The sequence below is a fragment of the Coregonus clupeaformis genome, chromosome 33 (genome assembly GCF_020615455.1).
Source record: "Coregonus clupeaformis isolate EN_2021a chromosome 33, ASM2061545v1, whole genome shotgun sequence".
In the NCBI taxonomy this organism is placed as follows: Eukaryota; Metazoa; Chordata; class Actinopteri; order Salmoniformes; family Salmonidae; genus Coregonus; species Coregonus clupeaformis.
In genome coordinates, this window is record NC_059224.1 from 23,786,193 (window position 1) to 23,805,100 (window position 18,908).

General features: G+C 44.1%; 2 protein-coding genes across 5 annotated transcripts; both read left to right on the plus strand.

The window, feature by feature from the left end:
* The first annotated feature begins 278 nt into the window (after nucleotides 1-278).
* Nucleotides 279-13,807, plus strand: LOC121548826 (R-spondin-3-like). Of its 2 annotated transcripts, XM_041860422.1 has the most exons (6): nucleotides 279-354; nucleotides 11,990-12,181; nucleotides 12,300-12,440; nucleotides 12,666-12,812; nucleotides 12,957-13,142; nucleotides 13,223-13,807. In XM_041860422.1, exons 2-6 carry the CDS (start codon nucleotides 11,998-12,000, stop codon nucleotides 13,261-13,263), a joined length of 699 nt encoding a protein of 232 aa, XP_041716356.1. In that variant the 5' UTR covers nucleotides 279-354; nucleotides 11,990-11,997; the 3' UTR covers nucleotides 13,264-13,807. The 2 variants fall into 2 exon arrangements, with proteins under 2 accessions (XP_041716356.1, XP_041716355.1); XM_041860421.2 differs by lacking the exon at nucleotides 279-354 and having other exon boundaries at nucleotides 10,241-12,181.
* Nucleotides 13,808-15,028: 1,221 nt separating this feature from the next.
* On the plus strand, nucleotides 15,029-17,772 carry LOC121548827 (E3 ubiquitin-protein ligase rnf146). Of its 3 annotated transcripts, none has more exons than XM_041860424.2 (2): nucleotides 15,029-15,172; nucleotides 15,540-17,772. In XM_041860424.2, exon 2 carries the CDS (start codon nucleotides 15,842-15,844, stop codon nucleotides 16,991-16,993), a length of 1,152 nt encoding a protein of 383 aa, XP_041716358.2. In that variant the 5' UTR covers nucleotides 15,029-15,172; nucleotides 15,540-15,841; the 3' UTR covers nucleotides 16,994-17,772. The 3 variants fall into 3 exon arrangements, with proteins under 3 accessions (XP_041716358.2, XP_041716359.2, XP_041716357.2); XM_041860425.2 differs by having other exon boundaries at nucleotides 15,808-17,772; XM_041860423.2 differs by having other exon boundaries at nucleotides 15,841-17,772.
* The last annotated feature ends 1,136 nt before the right edge of the window (nucleotides 17,773-18,908 follow it).

Here is an 18,908-nt window from a genome sequence, read left to right on the forward strand (position 1 = left end):
CAGTGACACAGAAAAGGTAACCAAGGCCCTTTGATGGTCATCAACTCAACGCAATAAATATTAATTAAAATGTCTAAATTGAGAGAAACAATGTGTATAAATATTTTATTATAACGCAAAACATTTCCTGGAAAAATACTGACGTCACATTATGCGCCGGTATTGAGCAACGCGGGGGATTGAAAAAAGTAAACCACAGATTGTTTTGTTCTGTGAAACAAATGTCGCTGTTTTGAGGATAGGTAATTTAGCTACGAGTTCGGCAATATGTTGAAAAGGGTACCCAAGAAAACATTAAAGTCTCTAATGAAGAAGAAAGCCCACATTCGTGTAGGCACAGCCGCAGATGCAAAGGTATGTTTGAAAATGCTATCGTAGTTAGCAATCGTTACTGACAATTCTACTAACTAGCGAGGCTAACGTTACAACATTGTATTCAAACAAATAGCTTTAAGGTACAGGCAAACTTGCAATGCAACTAAACATGCAATACATCTAACGTTTGTTTTGTAACCAAACTAGCTACTGTAGTAAGATAGTTAGCCATCTCAGTTTCATGCCGTCGGTGTCTGAAACTGAATCCCTCTCAGGTCGAGCTGAACGTGCTCCTTTTTCTGCATAAAAGGACAAAAGCTTTTGAGGAGAAATCTGCGACTATCAAAGCACACCACGTCAAAGTAGTATACAAGGTATTGGTTACTGAACTATATTGGGTGGTAGGACACAAAGGGTGCATCTCAATGGTCTAATGCACAGGTGTCAAACTAATTCCATGGAGGGCGGTTTTCACTCGTCCCTTGTACTTGATTGATCAATAAGGTAATTGATAGGAACTCCCCTCATGTGGTTGTCTAGGTCTTAATTAGACACAAATTGAAAGGAAATAACAAAAACCAGCAGACACAGCCCTCCATGGAATGAATTTGACACCCCTGTTCTAAAGGGCCTCCTCTCCTTCATTAGCACTGATCTGAAATAGCCTGGACAGTAGCCCAATATTAGACCTGATTAATTAATGAGACGAGGTGGGAGTGGTTCAAGGAGGAAGATGGCGGAAGTGGATGCTGAGTTCGAATTAAGCAGCGCGTCGAGAAAAGTTGTTGAAGACAAATGTTCTGAATGGACAACAGTAGTATTGAAAACTGAAACCAAAAAGGAAATTGTCTAAAATTGGAGTAGAGGATATGTGTGTAAATGTTAATGAATCGCTTCTTGTTGGGATCCATTTGTTGAGTAAGGATGTGTATGTGGGAAACCCGTTTGAGGTGTTAAATGGTGGAGTATGCGCTTGGAATAGTGTCAGTGACCAGGAGTGGTCTTATTTTGATTAATTGTATTTCTGAAGAACAGAGGAAGATTGCAGTGGGCCTCAAAAGAATCCGGACAACAGAAGTTTTGTGTTTTGAACTTCGGAATATAGCACCCGTCAAAGGAGTCATCTCAGGGGTGACGACGGTTGTTCAGGTGGAATACCTGAAGAGAATTCCTGGTGTGGTTGGTGCCCGGCGTCTGACCCGCTGGGTGAATGGAGAAAAATAAGGAAGTCTGTTGGTCCTGTTGTGTTTTGATAAAGCGCAAATACCTCTACGCATGTGAAGCTTGTTTATGTAAGATACGGCTTAAAGCTTTCGTCCCCAAACCACTGCAGTGTAAGAATTGTAAAGGATTTGGCCATGTTTCAAGTATGTGCAGACGAACAGAGTATACTGAAGAAAGGTGTGTAGAAGGACGACGGTGTTGCAATTGTGGTGGGAATCATGATCCTGAGTTCCTGGAGTGCCCTGTAAGGGTGAAGGAAATTGGGGTGGCAAAAATTAGAGCGGTCATTTGAATCTCCTATGCAGAGGCGACTAAAATAATTGAGAAAACAAGTGATGCTAGTGAAGAGATGGTAGTGGATACACCACAGCCTGTAGTAAATGTTTGCTGCCAGACAAAAGATACCCTGTGTGTTAAATATGTGGATGTTGTTGCATTCATTGCCACAGTTATAAACTGTACAGCACAAGTCTCAAAGAAGTCGAAGGAACTAGACATTATTGTGGCTGCAGCAGAAACGTTTTTGGGACTCAAGGATTTTACATTGAAAGACTTGCAAGGGGTACTGGTGCCGGAAGACCCGCCCTCCCAGGTTCCCCTTGAGGCTGTGTAGGGATCAGATCTGTTTTATTTATTTTTAACAGAAAAGTTGTTTTGATGTATTTATTTTTTGGTAGTGTTTTTGGTAGTTCTGTTTTTTTGGGGAATACTGTTTCCATCCCGCATAGTAGGTGTGTTACGTTCCCCAGTTTCTGTGTTGTGGTTTGTGTATTTTCATGTAGGTATTTCAGGAAATGGGTTCCTGAAATTCCCCAACAAGCAGCTGATTGATTGGATGAACATTGATGATTGGAGAGCTGACCCTGCGCCCTCGTCAGGAGGCAGCTGTCTCCAATTACCAACTCCTCCTGAAGCTATATAAGCCCCAGTTGCTCAGAAAAGGGGGGAAACCAGAATGGCTGAGAGTTACAGAATGTTGGTTGTATGCTAAGATTTTGCTATGTACTGTGTTGTTGTTGCTGTGAGAACCAATTGTAATGTTTTGTGTTAGTTTGTGGCTCAGAGAGTTTCTTTAATGTCCTGAGTTATTTTTTTTCTCAGGTTTTGTTGTGAACCAGTTTGTGCAATTTTGTTTCATTTGTTCCCAAGGGGGGAAGGGGAAGGCACCTAGGGAGTGCTTAGGCAAGAGGCCCGCGGGCATACATTACCTGTAGAAGTATACTGTCTATGCACACTAGGAAAGACCTGGGCGGACCTTCCCTTGTATTTTGGTTAGTGCACCAGGAGGTGCTAGTTAAGTAAGTTGTGGGTAGGCAGGTAAGGTAGGAGAGGGGGCTTTGATATTTACTTTCTTTGCTTTGGTTCCGTCCAGCCCCTTTTCCCCAAACTTACCGTGCGAAGGAATAAATTCCCTGTTAACGGTATTCTCTGCCTTTTGTCATCCTTACTCACACCTACAGTCCCATACCTCTTTCACAGCACGGAGAGTTGAGTTGTAGCAGGGTGTTGCGTTCCCTCTTCCAAGAGGAGTGCGTAACAGGTGGCAGGATGCACATTAAATTGTGTGATCGCCAAGAAGAAGAAGAATGAAACGAGGTCTAAGGGCGTTCCATAGCGACTGTGTTGCCAGGTCTAGGTAAAATGTCTAGCCCAATGACCACTGAAAACCCACCCACAAGGCCTGAAAACTAGGCCCAAAAAATGTTGCTCAGCAAGAGAGTTGCCACATTTATCCAATAGGTGTCTCCATATTACTGTCGTTCTTACTTGCCATGATGTGTGTGCGTGCTGCTCTCCTCTAACTCGTGACTCAGCTTCCTGCTGCAGCGCTCTCTCAACGCACAAAGATCCCTCCGGACATCCCCCTTCCTTCCTAGAAAGAGAAATGCCATGGTGGCTGCGGTGTAATTTAGAAGTAGCTCAAAAACCTGCGACCAATATATTTTCACAACATCATTTTCAAAGTAGCCCAGTTGCAGGAAACCCTGGTCAGATAACTCATGGTCCAATGTCTGTACCTCCTAGCAGCATATGTCCCGCGTCCAAAGCTACATCCATAATCGGTAGACGGTTCTGATTGTGGAATCGCGGTTTGCATCGCCGAGCAGTGAACAAGAAACTATTAAATCCAGCTTTTAGATGCTACCCCCCTCCCCAAATCAAACTGTAATATGGATGCCAATGTTTTGTTCTAGCTTTGCATGCACACGTTTCCTTTATTTACCTGCCCGTTTTGCGGGACTCATTAGCTAACAACAGACCGGTGTGAACCACAGACGTGTCTGCGCGCATTGCGAAAACTAAACATTGGCATCCATATTACATTCTGAGGGTGGGGGTAGCATCTAAAAACTGGATTTAATAGAACCGTTGACTGATTTATGGAATCTAGCTTTGGACTGGGGACACATGCTGCTAGCAGGTACAGTCATTGGACCAGGAGTTATCTCGAACACAGTCACTATGGAATGCCCATAGACCTCGTCTCATTAATTAATGAAATCATTAATCAAACATCTAATATTGAGCTACCTGGACAGGTGAAGCAAATTCCCCTGATAGGGTTTTCAGAACGATGTAAATGAGGCAAGGAGAGGCTATTGAAATGTTGCCATTTTCTTGAATCCTTTATGGACACGGGCAAATTCCTGTGGTTGCTGTATAGACATAACAGATATCATGATAGTGAGTCATGTAGATTAATGGATATCCTACATTTTGTAGATGTCCTATTCCTTAAGTTAATTCATCACAGGAGAGTTTTATGTTTCATGACTTTGAACATGAAAAATAATGTCATCATGCTACTTTTCAAATTTCAATGAGGTTTTGATTCTTTCCTTAGAAACTGCTGAAACGAGCGAGAGGGTGAAGGGGAGAGACCTTTCTACATGATTCAACAACTGATTTACAAGTATTTTATTAAAAGTCACATTGGTCTGAATAATACATTTAACCTGTGTTTTATTTTGAATTTTTATTAGTCTTTACTTTTCAGTCGCTAGTCTTTATCTGTTTGCATTTCAGATGTTTTGTCTGCCATTTTAGCATTTGCACAATGCAGAGTATTTTAGAACACTTTTATATGCTGTCCAATTAAATGTTGTGTTCTGTAAATCTATCTTTGGTGTAGACCTAGTTGTCCCTGCCAAGTTCCATCAAGCCTACCAGAAAGTGTGTTTCCTGTCATACTATTCTAGTTCCCTGTCAGAGAAATGTGCTTCTTTGTCTTTTGAGAGGAGTGAGATTCACCCAGTGCCTTCTATTATTTTCTTTGTTATAAAGATATAGCATTAATGAACCGCTAGAGAGCCCTCAAATTCAAATGTGGACCTCGAAGCTAGTTCCCCTCTAATCAGGGACTGGTTTAGACTTGGGACACCAGGTGGGTGCAATTCATTATCAGGCACAACAGAACCAGCAGTAATCTGGACCTCCTAGGGTAAGATTGGAATACCCCTGGCCTAGAGCCTTGTCCTATCTCAGGCCTCAGTCTTCTTTTTCACCAACAGTTTGTCACGGTGGTCAGAGCCTCAGGCTGAATGCTTCACAGACTGTTCACTAAGCATTGGCCTGCCCCCAAGACTCTTCACGCTACATACATTATCTGCGTGTCGATGTTATCCCACTCATCTTTTATCGCAGGGTTTTCTGAAGCCATGGCACTTGACGTGTGGTATGTGTTCACTTTCCTATCAAATTGCTCAAGCAGACACTGTTATCTGGTAGTAATCTTAGAGCCCTTTAGGTGGTCTGCTGTAGGGATCTTAAGTTTCTTCATTGTGATAATAATCAGGTTTATTATGATGAGAAGAACATTCACAGAGGACACAATGTCCTGTAATTATACTAATGGACAGATGCATATAGTTTCTTTTTTTACTAAACTCCGCAAAAAAAGGAACGTCCTCTCACTGTCAACTGTGTTTATTTTCAGCAAACTTAACATGAGTAAATATTTGTATGAACATAACAAGATTCAACAACTGAGACATAAACTGAACAAGTTCCACAGACGTGACTAACAGAAATTGAATAATGTGTCCCTGAACAAAGGAGGGGGGGCAAAAGTAAATATCTGGTGTGGCCACCAGCTGCATTAAGTACTGCAGTGCATCTCCTCATGGACTGCACCCGTTTTGCCAGTTCTTGCTGTGAGATGTTGCCCCACTCGTCTAACAAGGCACCTGCAAGTTCCCGGACATTTCTGGGGGGAATGGCCCTAGCCCTCACCCACCGATCCAACAGGTCCCAGACGTGCTCAATGGGATTGCGATCCGGGCTCTTCGCTGGCCATGGCAGAACATAAACATTCCTGTCTTGCAGGAAATCACGCACAGAACGAGCACTATGGCTGGTGGCATTGTCATGCTGGAGGGTCATGTCAGGATGAGCCTGCAGGAAGGGTACCACATGAGGGAGGAGGATGTCTTCCCTGTAACGCACAGCGTTGAGATTGCCTGCAATGACAACAAGCTCAGTCCGATGATGCTGTGACACACCACCCCAGACCATGACGGACCCTCCACCTCCAAATTGATCCCGCTCCAGAGTACAGGCCTCGGTGTAATGGTCATTCCTTTGACGATAAACGCGAATCCGACCATCACCCCTGGTGAGACAAAACCGCAACCCGTCAGTGAAGAGCACTTTTTGCCAGTCCTGTCTGATCCAGCGACGGTGGGTTTGTGCCCATAGGCGACGTTGTTGCCGGTGATGTCTGGTGAGGACCTGCCTTACAACAGGCCTACAAGCCCTCAGTCCAGCCTCTCTCAGCCTATTGCGGACAGTGTGAGCACTGATGGAGGGATTGTGCGTTCCTGGTGTAACTCATGCAGTTGTTGTTGCCATCCTGTACCAGTCCTGCAGGTGTGATGTTCGGATGTACCGATCCTGGATCCAGTGCAGGTGTTGTTACACGTGGTCTGCCACTGCGAGGACGATCAGCTGTCCGTCCTGTCTCCCTGTAGCACTGTCTTAGGCGTCTCACAGTACGGACATTGCAATTTATTGCGCTGGCCACATCTGCAGTCCTCATGCCTCCTTGCAGCATGCCAAAGGCACGTTCACGCAGATGAGCAGGGACCCTGGGCATCTTTCTTTTGGTGTTTTTCAGAGTCAGTAGAAAGGCCTCTTTTAGTGTCCTAAGTTTTCATAACTGTGACCTTAATTGCCTACCGTCTGAATGCTGTTAGTGTCTTAACGACCGTTCCGCAGGTGAATGTTAATTAATATATTTTTTTAAGGTTAATTGAACAAGCATGGGAAACTGTGTTTAAACCCTTTACAATGAAGATCTGTGAAGTTATTTGGATTTTTACTAATTATCTTTGAAAGACAGGGTCCAGAAAAAGGGACGATTCTTTTTTTGCATAATCATATTTTGGTGGCTTGACATGAAAACCAACAATCTAAGCCAGTGCAGATGGTTTGAATTTGTTCAGTCTCTCTCCCACTGCTCCTCTGTCATTATAGCTACCTATTTTCCTACTCCCTCATGTTCTGGTTCATATACAGTCAATGAACTAAGTAGACCAGACCCAGCTGCTATCGCGTTGGTGTCTATGGGAGAGCCACCCCTTAAGTAGACTGGAACTGTGTCCATTTTTTTCAATGTTAAATGGCCTGTGTAAGACATCTTCATTTATCCAGCATCTTGGTTTCCCCCCACCCCCAGCTGGGTTGATTTGCCTCCCTCCTCTCTAGCGATTGTTTTCCTTTGAGTCTGATCTGGCATTCCAGTGAGCATAGCCTCTCCTTGTTTATGTTCAGTTAGTAGTGGGGTTTCTGGGTGTGGAACCCCTCCCCTCTGACCCCCTGACAGTCCCATTGTCTGCCTCTGACAGCTCCCCGACCCCCTCCGGCCTACATAGCCTCACTGTCACTGACCCACAGATTGACACGGCTCCCCTTACTGTCAACAGCTCAGCTCCTGCAAGCTGCTCCAGTCAGACACTTACAGCAGAGCAGCTCAGAGCAGCTATCACTCATGTTCAGGGTCCAGATGCAGGGCAAAAAACGACAAACATGACGCTCTGTGGGAACCGGAAAGGCAAAAACATTATTTTCCCAACACTGCAAGAAAGCATACTTATACAGCTAGAAGAGGGAGCTCTGTTCTGTTTTATCTTAATATCAGTGTTATCTTGTCCTTGAGGGAACAACATGCTAACATTTCTGTAATTTCACTGGGAAAATAAAGTGGTCATTTTATTTAATGTAAAAATGTTTGCCTGTGTGTGTATAGGAGAACCTGTTTTCAATTTGGTCTTAGACTCGTCCAGCTTCAGTCTGGCAACGTCTTTGGGTTTTGTCTCAACAGATAAATCTGCTGCAACGTCGACCCGCTGAACGCTCCCGCTGATACCATTTTTGACACTGAGCTGTGGATGATGTTATTCTACTCCCCGTCCCCTGCTAAAAAGCACATGCCCCCCCCCCCATCTAGCTACCAACAGACAATAAATACATTGTGTAGTTCAGACAATATGCTCTAGGTCAGGGGTGTCAAACTCATTTTAGCTCAGGGGCCACATGGAGGAAAATCTATTCCCAAGTGGGCCGGACCGGAAAAATCATGGTGTATATATAACTTAAAAACAACAACTTCAGATTGTTTTCTTTGTTTTAATACGATCAACATACAACATAAAGCTGGAGCCTGAGGACAGTGTGTCCAAAATAGTACAAGCACAACATCACTATTAATCATAAAACACGTCAAGTTTATTTGAAAATTCTAAAGAAAAAGAACACACAAACACACAAACACACATGCCTCAGTGATTAACAGAACTGTTTCACAGATCACAGAACTATATCAGGGTGTCATTTCTCAGGCAGAAATGTAGATAAAAATAATGAAATCCTGTTCCCCAAACAAGTGCAAGAACCACAGAGTCAAGAATAGGTTAAATATACAAATAAAATAAAATCAATTAAAAACAATAGCACATCAACATAAAAACATATAAACATAAATCTGAAAGCGTTGCTCAAACTCCCGTATCAGTCCAGTTATTTTATCTTTGAACCGCTTCATGTCTGCCACATGTTGGGTCGCGCACACATTTTTCAGACAGGGGAAGTGAGCTGCATCACCACCGGCAAGTTGCGTCTCCCACAATGACAGCTTCAATTTGAAAGAACGTATGCTGTCATAATACTGCGTGACAACTTTGTTGCGCCCTTGCAGCTGTTTGTTCAAGTTATTCAGGTGCTCTGTAACATCCACCATAAATGCAAGGTCCGGCATCCATTCTGGCGGAATGAAATTCTAACACTGGTTTGCCCTTTTCTTCCATGAACTGTTCAATTTCTTCTCGTAAATCAAAGAAACGCCTCAGCACAGCACCTCGGCTTAACCATCTTACCTCAGTGTGGTATGGCAGGCCATAGATGTGGTCTTTCTCTCTGAGAAGGCTGTCAAACTGACGGTGATTCAGGCTTCTGGATCGGATGAAATTAACAGTTTGGATGACCACCTTCATGACGTTATCCATCTTTAATGACTTGCAATACAAAGCCTCCTGGTGCAAAATACAGTGAAAAGTCAAAAAATCACGTCCTCCATTTGCAGATTGTACTTTCTCTCTGAACTTTGTCACAACGCCTGCTTTTTTCCCGATCATTGAGGGCGCACCATCTGTAGCCAGGCTGACAGCGCGGGACCAGTCCACTCCGACCCTGTCCAGCGCGCCGACGAGTGCGGTAAAAATATCAGCTGCTGTCTTTGTATCTGTCATCGGCACCAACTCCAGGAACTCCTCGGTGACGGTCAATGTGTTTTTCAATGAAAAAATGGCCAGTTGTGCAACATCTGTAATGTCCGTGCTTTCATCAATTGCAACCGAAAACGCAATAAATGACTTTACTTTTTGCTTCAACTGGCTGTTCAAATCCACTGAAAGATCGGAAATCCTGTCTGCAACTGTGTTTCTTGTCAGGCTGATATTTGCAAAAGCCTGCCGCTTTTCAGGGCACACAATCTCCGCTGCCTTCATCATGCATGTTTTTACAAATTCACCCTCACTAAATGGTTTTGAAGCCACTGCGATTTCATTAGCAATGGTAGCTAGCTTTCACTGCAGCGTCACTGATGTCTCGGCTGTGAGTAAACACAGACTGCTGTTTCTTCAGACCCGCCAACAGTTCATTCACCTTCTCTCATCTCCGCTGTCCTTGAAAGTTGTCATATTTGTCGGCATGAAGACTCACATAGTGGCGACGAAGGTTATATTCTTTCAGCACTGCAACATGCTCTGAACACACCAAACATACAGCTTTCCCATTCAATTCCGTGATTAAATAGGATGACCATTTTTCTTGGAACACTCTGCACTCTGCGTCCACTTTTCTCTTTTTTGACAGAGACATATTGGGGCAATGAGGGTGCCAAAGCACATAATGTTAAAAGTAGAAGCCGTAATAAATATCGCGGGCAAAACAAAGTAGCTCATTGGCTGCACGTGCTTGACCTACTTGCTCTGCCCCGGTATAAACAGTTTGCTTGCTTAACACAATTGCTATTGCGCCATCCAGTGGACGCAATTGGAACAGCAGTTTATTTTATTGAAAAATTGCAGCGCATTTTTATACTTAAAAAAAACAAAAACAAAAAAACTTTTTTTTTTTTTTTTTTTGAAATCATCTCGCGGGCCGGATTAAACCCGTTTGCGGGCCTGATCCGGCCCGCGGGCCGTACGTTTGACACCCCTGCTCTAGGTGAAGTAAACAGGATATTAGCTGATTTGTCATTTCAAAAAAAAAAATTCTGAGAGGAAACACTTCTATGTAAAAGACACAAAGGCAAGTCTGTCGGATGGTTGGGGCATCGGTTTTTGGTTCCCAGGCCATAATGTACACTGGGATCCCAAACAATTATCCCTTTGGAAGTGTGTGTGGCTTTTGCCACTTCTCTGTTCTCTATGGGTAACAGGCAATGGTTGATGCTTTCTGACACCTTCCTGTCCGGTCTGTTCTTTAGCTTAGTTTTGTTTTCTTGTCGGACGTTAGCAAGTCGCTCTGTATTTGAGAGTTTGGTTTCATTTCCTGGTTACATTCACTTCTGAGTTAATCTGAAACACACAGCATAGTTTTGGGGCATAAACTTCAGGGAAAAGTCGTGAAGCTTTCAGTCAGCAATGGGAATCTGACTTATTTTTGAAGTTTATATTTTTTCACTCAATCCAAGCTGCTGGGTGACATTGACAGAGTGCCTGGTGTAAAATGTGAGAGGTGACTCACAAGTGCACTTATGCTCCTTTGTTTTAAATGAAACCAAATGCACTGACATATTTCTTACACCTAGTCACCCACTCACCCTTTTTTCATTAGAATGGGGAATGATGAAGGTATCTATGCAGATGGGGAGAATCCCATGTAGGTGAAGCAGACTCACAACAGGACAATAAAAGTTAATAGGTCTACTTGAACTTTTGCATTGAGAGCAGGTGTATGTGTGTGAGTGAGACAGAGAGGGGGAGAAAGCAAACTGACTGCTAACCCAAAACCTTGCATTAGATTTGAGGTGCGACTATCATGATGTTCTGAGATGTTTGCATTCCTTATGGATTCTGACGGCATGGGTGATTTCATGGAATTTTTCTTGGATTTTTCTTCTGGAAAACAGATTTTGTTAGCGTGCATACTGGGGTTGGGACCATTGTGGATGATGTTCTTTTAAAAACAATTCTGGCGAAAAAATCATTTTCAGGTATTTTATTTACAACAAAGGATGCCCTATCTGTTGGAGAAATAACCTTAATTCCAAAGAGGGTAAAATGCTAATTCGGATACCAATTCTGATTTGGATTCTGCACTTCATGGATCTTATTAACGGACAATATTACTCAAGACATCCACGACACAGACGTAAGTAGCCAACCAACACATTTGACATTCGGACACCTGTTCTGCGTAATTCTACACATATTTGACTCCTCTCCATACATGCGTGAAAGCATGGACATTACTATGTGGGTTCAGTGAATTTTACTTTCAGGCAACAATGCGGTCATATATTTTCATGGTTTATACGCATTGGCTTACTATGTGAACCATTTTTAAAAACATTTTTAGTCATTTAGCAGACGCTCTTATCCAGAGCGACTTACAGTACATTGTAACGTTTGGCTGAGGGTTTGATAAACCTGGGCTGGCTTCTGTTTCTATTCTTGGTACATTGAATGTGCCATGTATAGTAAGTCATTACTCAGGTTTATGAGCATGTCAGGCAGCCTATACAGCATATGTTGAGTATAGAGTATAATGATTTCTGATAATGTAGTTCTTCCAAAAAAGACTGAAGTTGTATGGGATTCAAGTTTGACCAAATTTCACATGCACGTGCTCAAGGCGTGTAACTGCATCCACTCTTACGCAGGGACACATACACACGTGTGAGAGAGAAAGACAAACACACAGCCATAACACCAGCTCTTCTCTCCAGGTAGCTCAATGGTGAGCAGGTTGTGTCATGCTGGCTGCCTGACATGCTCAGCGTTAAACGGCTGCCTGTCCTGTAAGCCCCGCCTCTTCCTCCACTTGGGTCGTGATGGGATGCGGGAGAGGGGGACCTGTCTGCTATCCTGCCCCAGAGGTCACTATGGGACACGCTCCCCACATGTCAACACCTGCACTAGTGAGTCGTGATGGATGAACAACACTGACACTGTTATGGAGCGTTGTGATAATGTAATACATAGTGTAATGCCCTGAGCATGTATCCACTCTAACCACGGTCCCTGTCTGTGTCTCAGAGTGCAGGGAGGACTGTGTTTCCTGCTTCAACAGGAACTTCTGCACTCACTGTCGCCAGGGCCACTACCTGTACAGAGGGAGGTGTGAGGACAGCTGCCCCGAGGGCCTGACCCAAAACGCTGCACTAAGAGAGTGCAATGGTGAGTCTATTACACTACAGCTGAACAGTGATCTTCCTCCATAGTCATAATGTGTTCAAAGTCTGGCTAAAACTGATAAGATCCAGTATTGGTCGGCCAAGAATCTGGGCTTGGAACATCAAAATCACACATTGTGGAAGAAGACAGATATAAAGTACATATTTACAGAAGGGAGAAAGATCAATATAGAAATGTGTCTCTAACCTCTATGTCCCTCCGTCCCAGATTGTCCAGTGGGCTGTGAGGTGTGTGTGACGAAGAACACCTGCACCAGGTGTAGAGCAGGACAGTACCTCCTGCATGGCCAGTGCCATCATACCTGCCCAGTGGGGTTTGAGCCTGATGGACAGCTCATGGACTGCATTTCTCAAGGTTAGTGACTCTCTGTCCTTCCCCATCTCTGTACATGAGCCATCCCAATAGATAATTGATCGATCACTCTACAATGCAAATTTGAGTGTATATTTTGTGTATCTTTCTACTCTACAATGTCATGCCTCCCCATCTCTCTCTCAGTACACTGTACAGTGGGAGAATGGGTTGACTGGGGCCCCTGCTTTCGGAGAGGGAGGACCCGGGGCTACAAGAAGTTTGAGGAGGTACAAAGACGAGAGGTCCTACGGCACCCCACCCTGTATGGCGACCCCTGCCCCGACGTCAAAGAGTGGAGGAAATGTGTCATCAAAAGGAGACCGAGTCCAGGTATACTGGTGATCAAAGTGAAATGTTTGACTTATTTCAGTTTTCCCACATATCTTACATTGTCCTCTCCCCTTCTACAGGAAGATCAGATGGCAAAGGCATTAGGCCAACAGAACATTGATGCAAGATCATAGACGGGAGCAAAATAATAGCAAGTGGCAGATGTGATCAAAAACAGGATAGATGGACAGGAGGAGGACTGGATTGACTGGGTTGAAAGAGAGACCTCCATTGCCTGGACCTCAGTCGTGCCTGTAGTCAGGAACAGTGTGCAACAATTTATTCCTCTATGTTTGTGACCAGCTGTTGACCTGCCTTGGTTGAGAGACCTTGGAGTAGATAACATTATCTGTTCTAGAATTTCGGGTTCAACATTTTGGGTTCATTACATGTCACCCACACGATCCATTCCAGAAAAAGGTCACTAAATTGATATGAACTGAATTGAGCAGTGTTTAAAAAGCTAAATGTGTTATTCAAAATAGTTTTTTTTTGTTTCAATCATCATGATGGTGGATAGCCCACTTGTTCTACACGTGTAGCATTTCTCTGTATATCAAGTCAAATTGAAACTATTGATGCCTTTTCATGATTGAAATCATTGTTACAGGCCTACATAAAAGGTTTGTGTAGGAGATTGTATAGTCAATTACAGTATATTGTCTTCACAAATATGACTGAATTAAAAAATGTACCAAAAAACATTGTTTTTAAGTGGAAAGCCTACTCCAAATATGTCTATAGCTAGCTAAATATAACAAATTATATTCAATATTTACTATACATTTTCTACTACATTAAGGCGGCAGGTAGCCTATCGTTTGGGGGATTTGAATCCCAAAGCAGACAAAGTGAAAAATCTGTTGATGTGCCCTACCCCTCGATCATGACTCTCAGTTCCATTCCATTACACATAATGGTCATTGGACGAAAGCAGGTTCTGTAGGGGGAGTTTTGTTAAGATCCCAGATGCTCCATCTGAACAGTAACACGCGTCGCTTGCAGTACGGTCTTGGAAGCATAAGGACCTTATCCTTCATATCAGTAAAAAAAAAAGTTACATTGATACACACATTGATAGGGTTAGTGTTCCCACATGGCCATGTCTCCATGTTACAGCGCTTGTTTGTGGAAAACAGACGGAAGAAAAGAGTCAACCACCTGTGCTAATTAGCTATCTAGTATGCTCCGAACACCCGTGTGTAATATAAGTGCGCAACTTGGGAAATGTAGCGGAAGTGTAGTTTTATCGGATGAAGGCACCCATAGCTGTATGGATCTCTACTAAACTGCTTTTTTATTTGAAGGATTCTTTCTCGCTGATGAATGATAAGGGTCATATGTTTCAAAAGCCGGATTGCAAGCGATGAAAACGTTAAAACACAGTGTCGGGATTGTAGTTCACATGAGGCAGTTGTGGGCGAAGCTAATGGCTGGGAACTGTAAGGAGAAGGCAGAATGCCGCCTAGAGTTTTCTATAGCTAGATGTACCCTTGAGCAAGGCACTTAAACTTGATTGCTCCATGGTCGCATCTGATAATAGCTGACCTTGGCTATGACCCCACTCTCCGAGGGTGTCTCAGGGGGAGTTGGGATATGCAAAAAACACATTTCCATTTCACACATGGTATAAAATAGCCTACACACTTGTACATGTGTGAAACAGGACAAATATAAGCACCCACATGTCATACTTAAGTAATAATACATGAGGCCATGTATTATTACATTTTTATCATGGCTGTGATGTGGTCATAGCCACGAGGCGAAGCTGACAAATATAAGCACCCATATGTTATACTATATGATCTCCCTCCTCCGACGCTTGAGGTGGCAGGCAGACCATGTAGCAACGTCATCCCGTTACGTGTATGAATACACGGAAGGAGGAGGAACGTCAGTTTTTTGCTTTGTTTTGGTGGCAGATATTTTAGTAATTAGCTAGCTAGCGTTTATAGGTCGAGAACAATCAATATTTGCGAATTATCTAAAAACACCACTGAGCGAAGGTCAAACGCTATTCATGACAGGTGAGTGAGGAGGAAATTCGCTCGAGGGAGAAGACAGTCAAGGGGTGTGTCACTGACAACTGTCCTCCGAAGCTAACAGTATTGAAAGCAAAGCTTGTCAACAAGAAATGGCTACTGGACAGTAGCTAGCTAGATTGATGGCGATATCATACTATTGATGTGTCTATTTAGTAGGTAGCTACCTAGCTATGTTCTTTATGGTGGTTTTCCTGTTCATGGATTCATGTTCTCTTTAGATTAGCAAGATGACTAACGTTATAGCAACATACCGCCTCTTATAGCTAACCAGTGTTTTTATCTCTCTGGGAAAGGTGGGATTAAATTGACTCGTGAGTCCTGTCTGTTTTCAACAATATTTTTTCCATAGAGAGGAACTTTGAGAGAATACAGAATTGACCCTGATGTCATCCCAGTAACTGCACTTGAGACAGGAAGTCACTCATTTATTTTCCATCATAGTAATTAGGGCAATATGATTCTAGCCAGCTAAATCTTCTGAAATTCGCATTTAGATATTTAGTTGTATTGCTAATTTAATCTCTCGTGACAGCTTTTATGTGAGCTTGTTCTACTGGGAGCTGAGATTATTGCTTAAAATTAGTCTGCAGGACTGTCTGTCTTTTTCTTTGTCTCAGCATTAGCTGAACTAGCTGTGTCTCCCCACTCAGCATGGCGAGCTGTGGTGAGGTGGACCACACTGTGGACACTATGTCCTCCTCTAAGGTGGAAGACAGAGGGGACGCCTGTACTGGTGACTCCCCCACCTCCCCTAAACCTTCGGCCAACCCCTTGCCGGAGTGTGCCATCTGCCTCCAGACCTGTGTCCACCCGGTTCGCTTGCCCTGCCGCCACGTCTTCTGCTTCCTGTGCGTTAAAGGAGCCTCCTGGCACAGCAAGCGCTGCGCTCTCTGCAGACAGGAAGTACCTGAGGACTTCCTGGAGCATCCCACCCTGCTGTCCCCAGAGGAGCTGAAGGCAGCAGCAGCAGGGAGACGAGGAGGAGCCGGGCCGAGGAGCGCTGGGGGAGACAATGCCTGGTACTACGAGGGGAGGAATGGATGGTGGCAGTATGACGAGAGGACCAGCCGCGAGCTGGAGGACGCCTTCGCCAAGGGCAGGAAGCGCGCCGAGATGCTGATTGCTGGCTTCCTGTATGTGGCTGACCTGGAGAACATGGTGCAGTACCGCCGCAACGAGCACGGTCGCCGCCGCCGCATGAAGCGTGACGTGGTGGATATTCCCAAAAAGGGTGTGGCCGGTCTCAGACTGGACCCTGACCCCACCCCACCAGTTGTTGCCATGGCAGCTGTTCCGGTCACAACGGCGACAGTGGAGCGGACATGCTCCGCTGACGGGGAGGATGTGACTGGACAGTCGCAGGTGGGGGGCTCAGGGGTTCTCATCCCAGCTCCTCCTGTCAGACCCCCTACAGTCCTGGGGGCCCACCCTGCCACCCCAGCCTCCATCTCCCTTGAAGACGCTCTGTCCCAGCTCCTCATCAGACAACCAGAGGGGGAGGGAGAGAAGGAGGATGAAGAGGAGGTAGCTTCAAGCATGAGCCAGGCATACGAGTCAGCATCTGGTAGCAGTGAGGATGAGGGTGGTGGTGATGAGGTAGGCCGGGGGTGGGACAGGGACAGGGAGAGGGAGAGGGGGGGACGAGAGGTAGGGGCTCGACGGAGGAGCAGATATAGACTCCTAACGCGGTGGCTCAGGGATGTCCAGCCTGACAGACTGCCACCTGGTGGTGGGTCCTCCAGCGGAGTCCTTACTGTGCGCTCACGCAGCCCTGACGGTCAGTGCACTGTCACTGAGGTGTGACCACAACTGGACCACTGTCTCTGCACTCAACCGGCTCAGCAAAAAAAACATTCACTTCATGCCCATGGTGGTAATGAAGAACCCAAGGGAAGATAGCAGATCAGCCATTTGCATTACATATACAGTTGAGTCAGCCACAAAGGCTAATCAATAATTTATAATAATACGTCAGCCAGCAAGATTATGCAAAATTGTACACAATCAAATAGCCCATACATACTGCTCTACTGTCTGCCACTGTAACCTTTTGATGCCATGTTATTATGGCTAACCATACATTGGCACTAAATATTTGAAGAGAAATTGTGAAATGATAAAGGTTTGAGATTTGGAGGGGACTTAACCTTTTAAATGTAGCATCCCATCTCTAACCGGAGGCAAAAAGTAATTATTTTGTTTTGTCGGTACATTGCTTTTTGCTGTAAGAAATGTATTTTCTAATTTCCATTGAGAGAGTGTGTGTGTGTATTGAGGTCATATTTCATCTTAATATACCGTATATAAAAAAATATGTTTCTTAATGTGTTGTGAGTGAAAGGTGATGAGAGCCTACTGGTAGAGAAAGGTCTTGGGTGTAGAGACCAGTGTGGATTTATATTTGTTGTTCCAGTATTCTATGAAAACAGTGTGGATGGGATATTATTCTAACTCTTCTGTCAACTTCTTATTGTCACGTATTTGTCAAGTATTTTTGACTTATTTAACATATGTGTGTGGTCTTTTTTGTTTAACTGTGTTGTTTTGTCAAAACAATAAAGTGTTTGTCTATTTGACCTTAATTGAAAAGTAATGAGTTCAATTGTATGGGTAACTTAAAGGGAATATGACAATTATTGGAAGGGCATAGCTATTACGTGTGCATATGGCTTTGGGAGATACAGTACATTGCATTGTGAATCAGCGTTGTGACTAAGCATTGTGAATTTAGACCCACAAGGTTTTTTTATAATCATGTTTTGACCAGGCAGGTAAATTAAGAACAAATTCTTACATCAGCTAAGTACATTTAAGTCATTTAACAGACGCTCTTATCCAGAGCGACTTACAAATTGGTGCATTCAACTTAGGATAGCCAGTGGGACAACCACTCCCTTTTTATTTGATTTTTTTATAAGGGAGGGGGGGCTAGAAGGATTACTGTTATACTATTCAAGGTATTCCTTAAAGAGGTAGGGTTTCAAGTGTCTCCGGAAGGTGGTCAGTGACTCCGCTGTCCTGGCGTCGTGGGGGTGTTGTTCCACCATTGGGGTGCCAGTAGGTGGAAGTGATGGGAAATGCTGTATCAAGAGACTTCCTCATTCAGATGAAAGATGACGTGACAAAATTGAGCGGAAGATGTTGAGAGAAATGGATGGAAAAAGATGGTTAACACTGTGGTTACTTAGAGGCATGAGACAAACTCAATGACTTGTCTTTTCATCAACTATAAATCAGAAACTTTTGCATGACAGACACCATTTGTCTGGATTGAAACATGGGGGTTATTATATTCCTCCTGCTTCTCTCCATACAGAATGACTAAGCAGCAGGACAGTGTGGGTGAGTGAGGGAATGGTTTTACAAACTGAAACTGATTGGATGCAAATCGTGCAGATGTTTCCCTGGATTCACTTGGTGTGTGGATATTGATGAGTGTGTGGATAAGCCGGCCATCTGTGGGGTCCATTTGGCTTGCCCCAACACCTATGCTGTCTACCGCTGTGAATGTCAACCTGGGTTCATAGCAGAGAAGAGTACATCAGGACGATGTGTGGACCTAGACATGTGTAAGAAGTTGTTCTGAGGAGAGAGGGGGACCTGTCAATCTGGAGGGCACCTACCATGCCAGTGCCCCCTGGGTTCAATAACTATGGTAAGAAACAAAATGGGTGTACAGAGCTGAATTGTGAGCTGCATGGACCACAGCAGGCTACAG

Bases quoted from the DNA above. Each gene is read 5' to 3' on its own strand.
- LOC121548826 (XM_041860422.1), top strand. From the start codon at position 11,998: ATGGTGAGCAGGTTGTGTCATGCTGGCTGCCTGACATGCTCAGCGTTA. The intron at 12,813-12,956 runs GTTAGTGACTCT...TCTCTCTCTCAG, and splicing joins CATGGACTGCATTTCTCAAG to TACACTGTACAGTGGGAGAA. The intron at 13,143-13,222 runs GTATACTGGTGA...CCCCTTCTACAG, and splicing joins CAAAAGGAGACCGAGTCCAG to GAAGATCAGATGGCAAAGGC.
- LOC121548827 (XM_041860424.2), top strand. From the start codon at position 15,842: ATGGCGAGCTGTGGTGAGGTGGACCACACTGTGGACACTATGTCCTCC.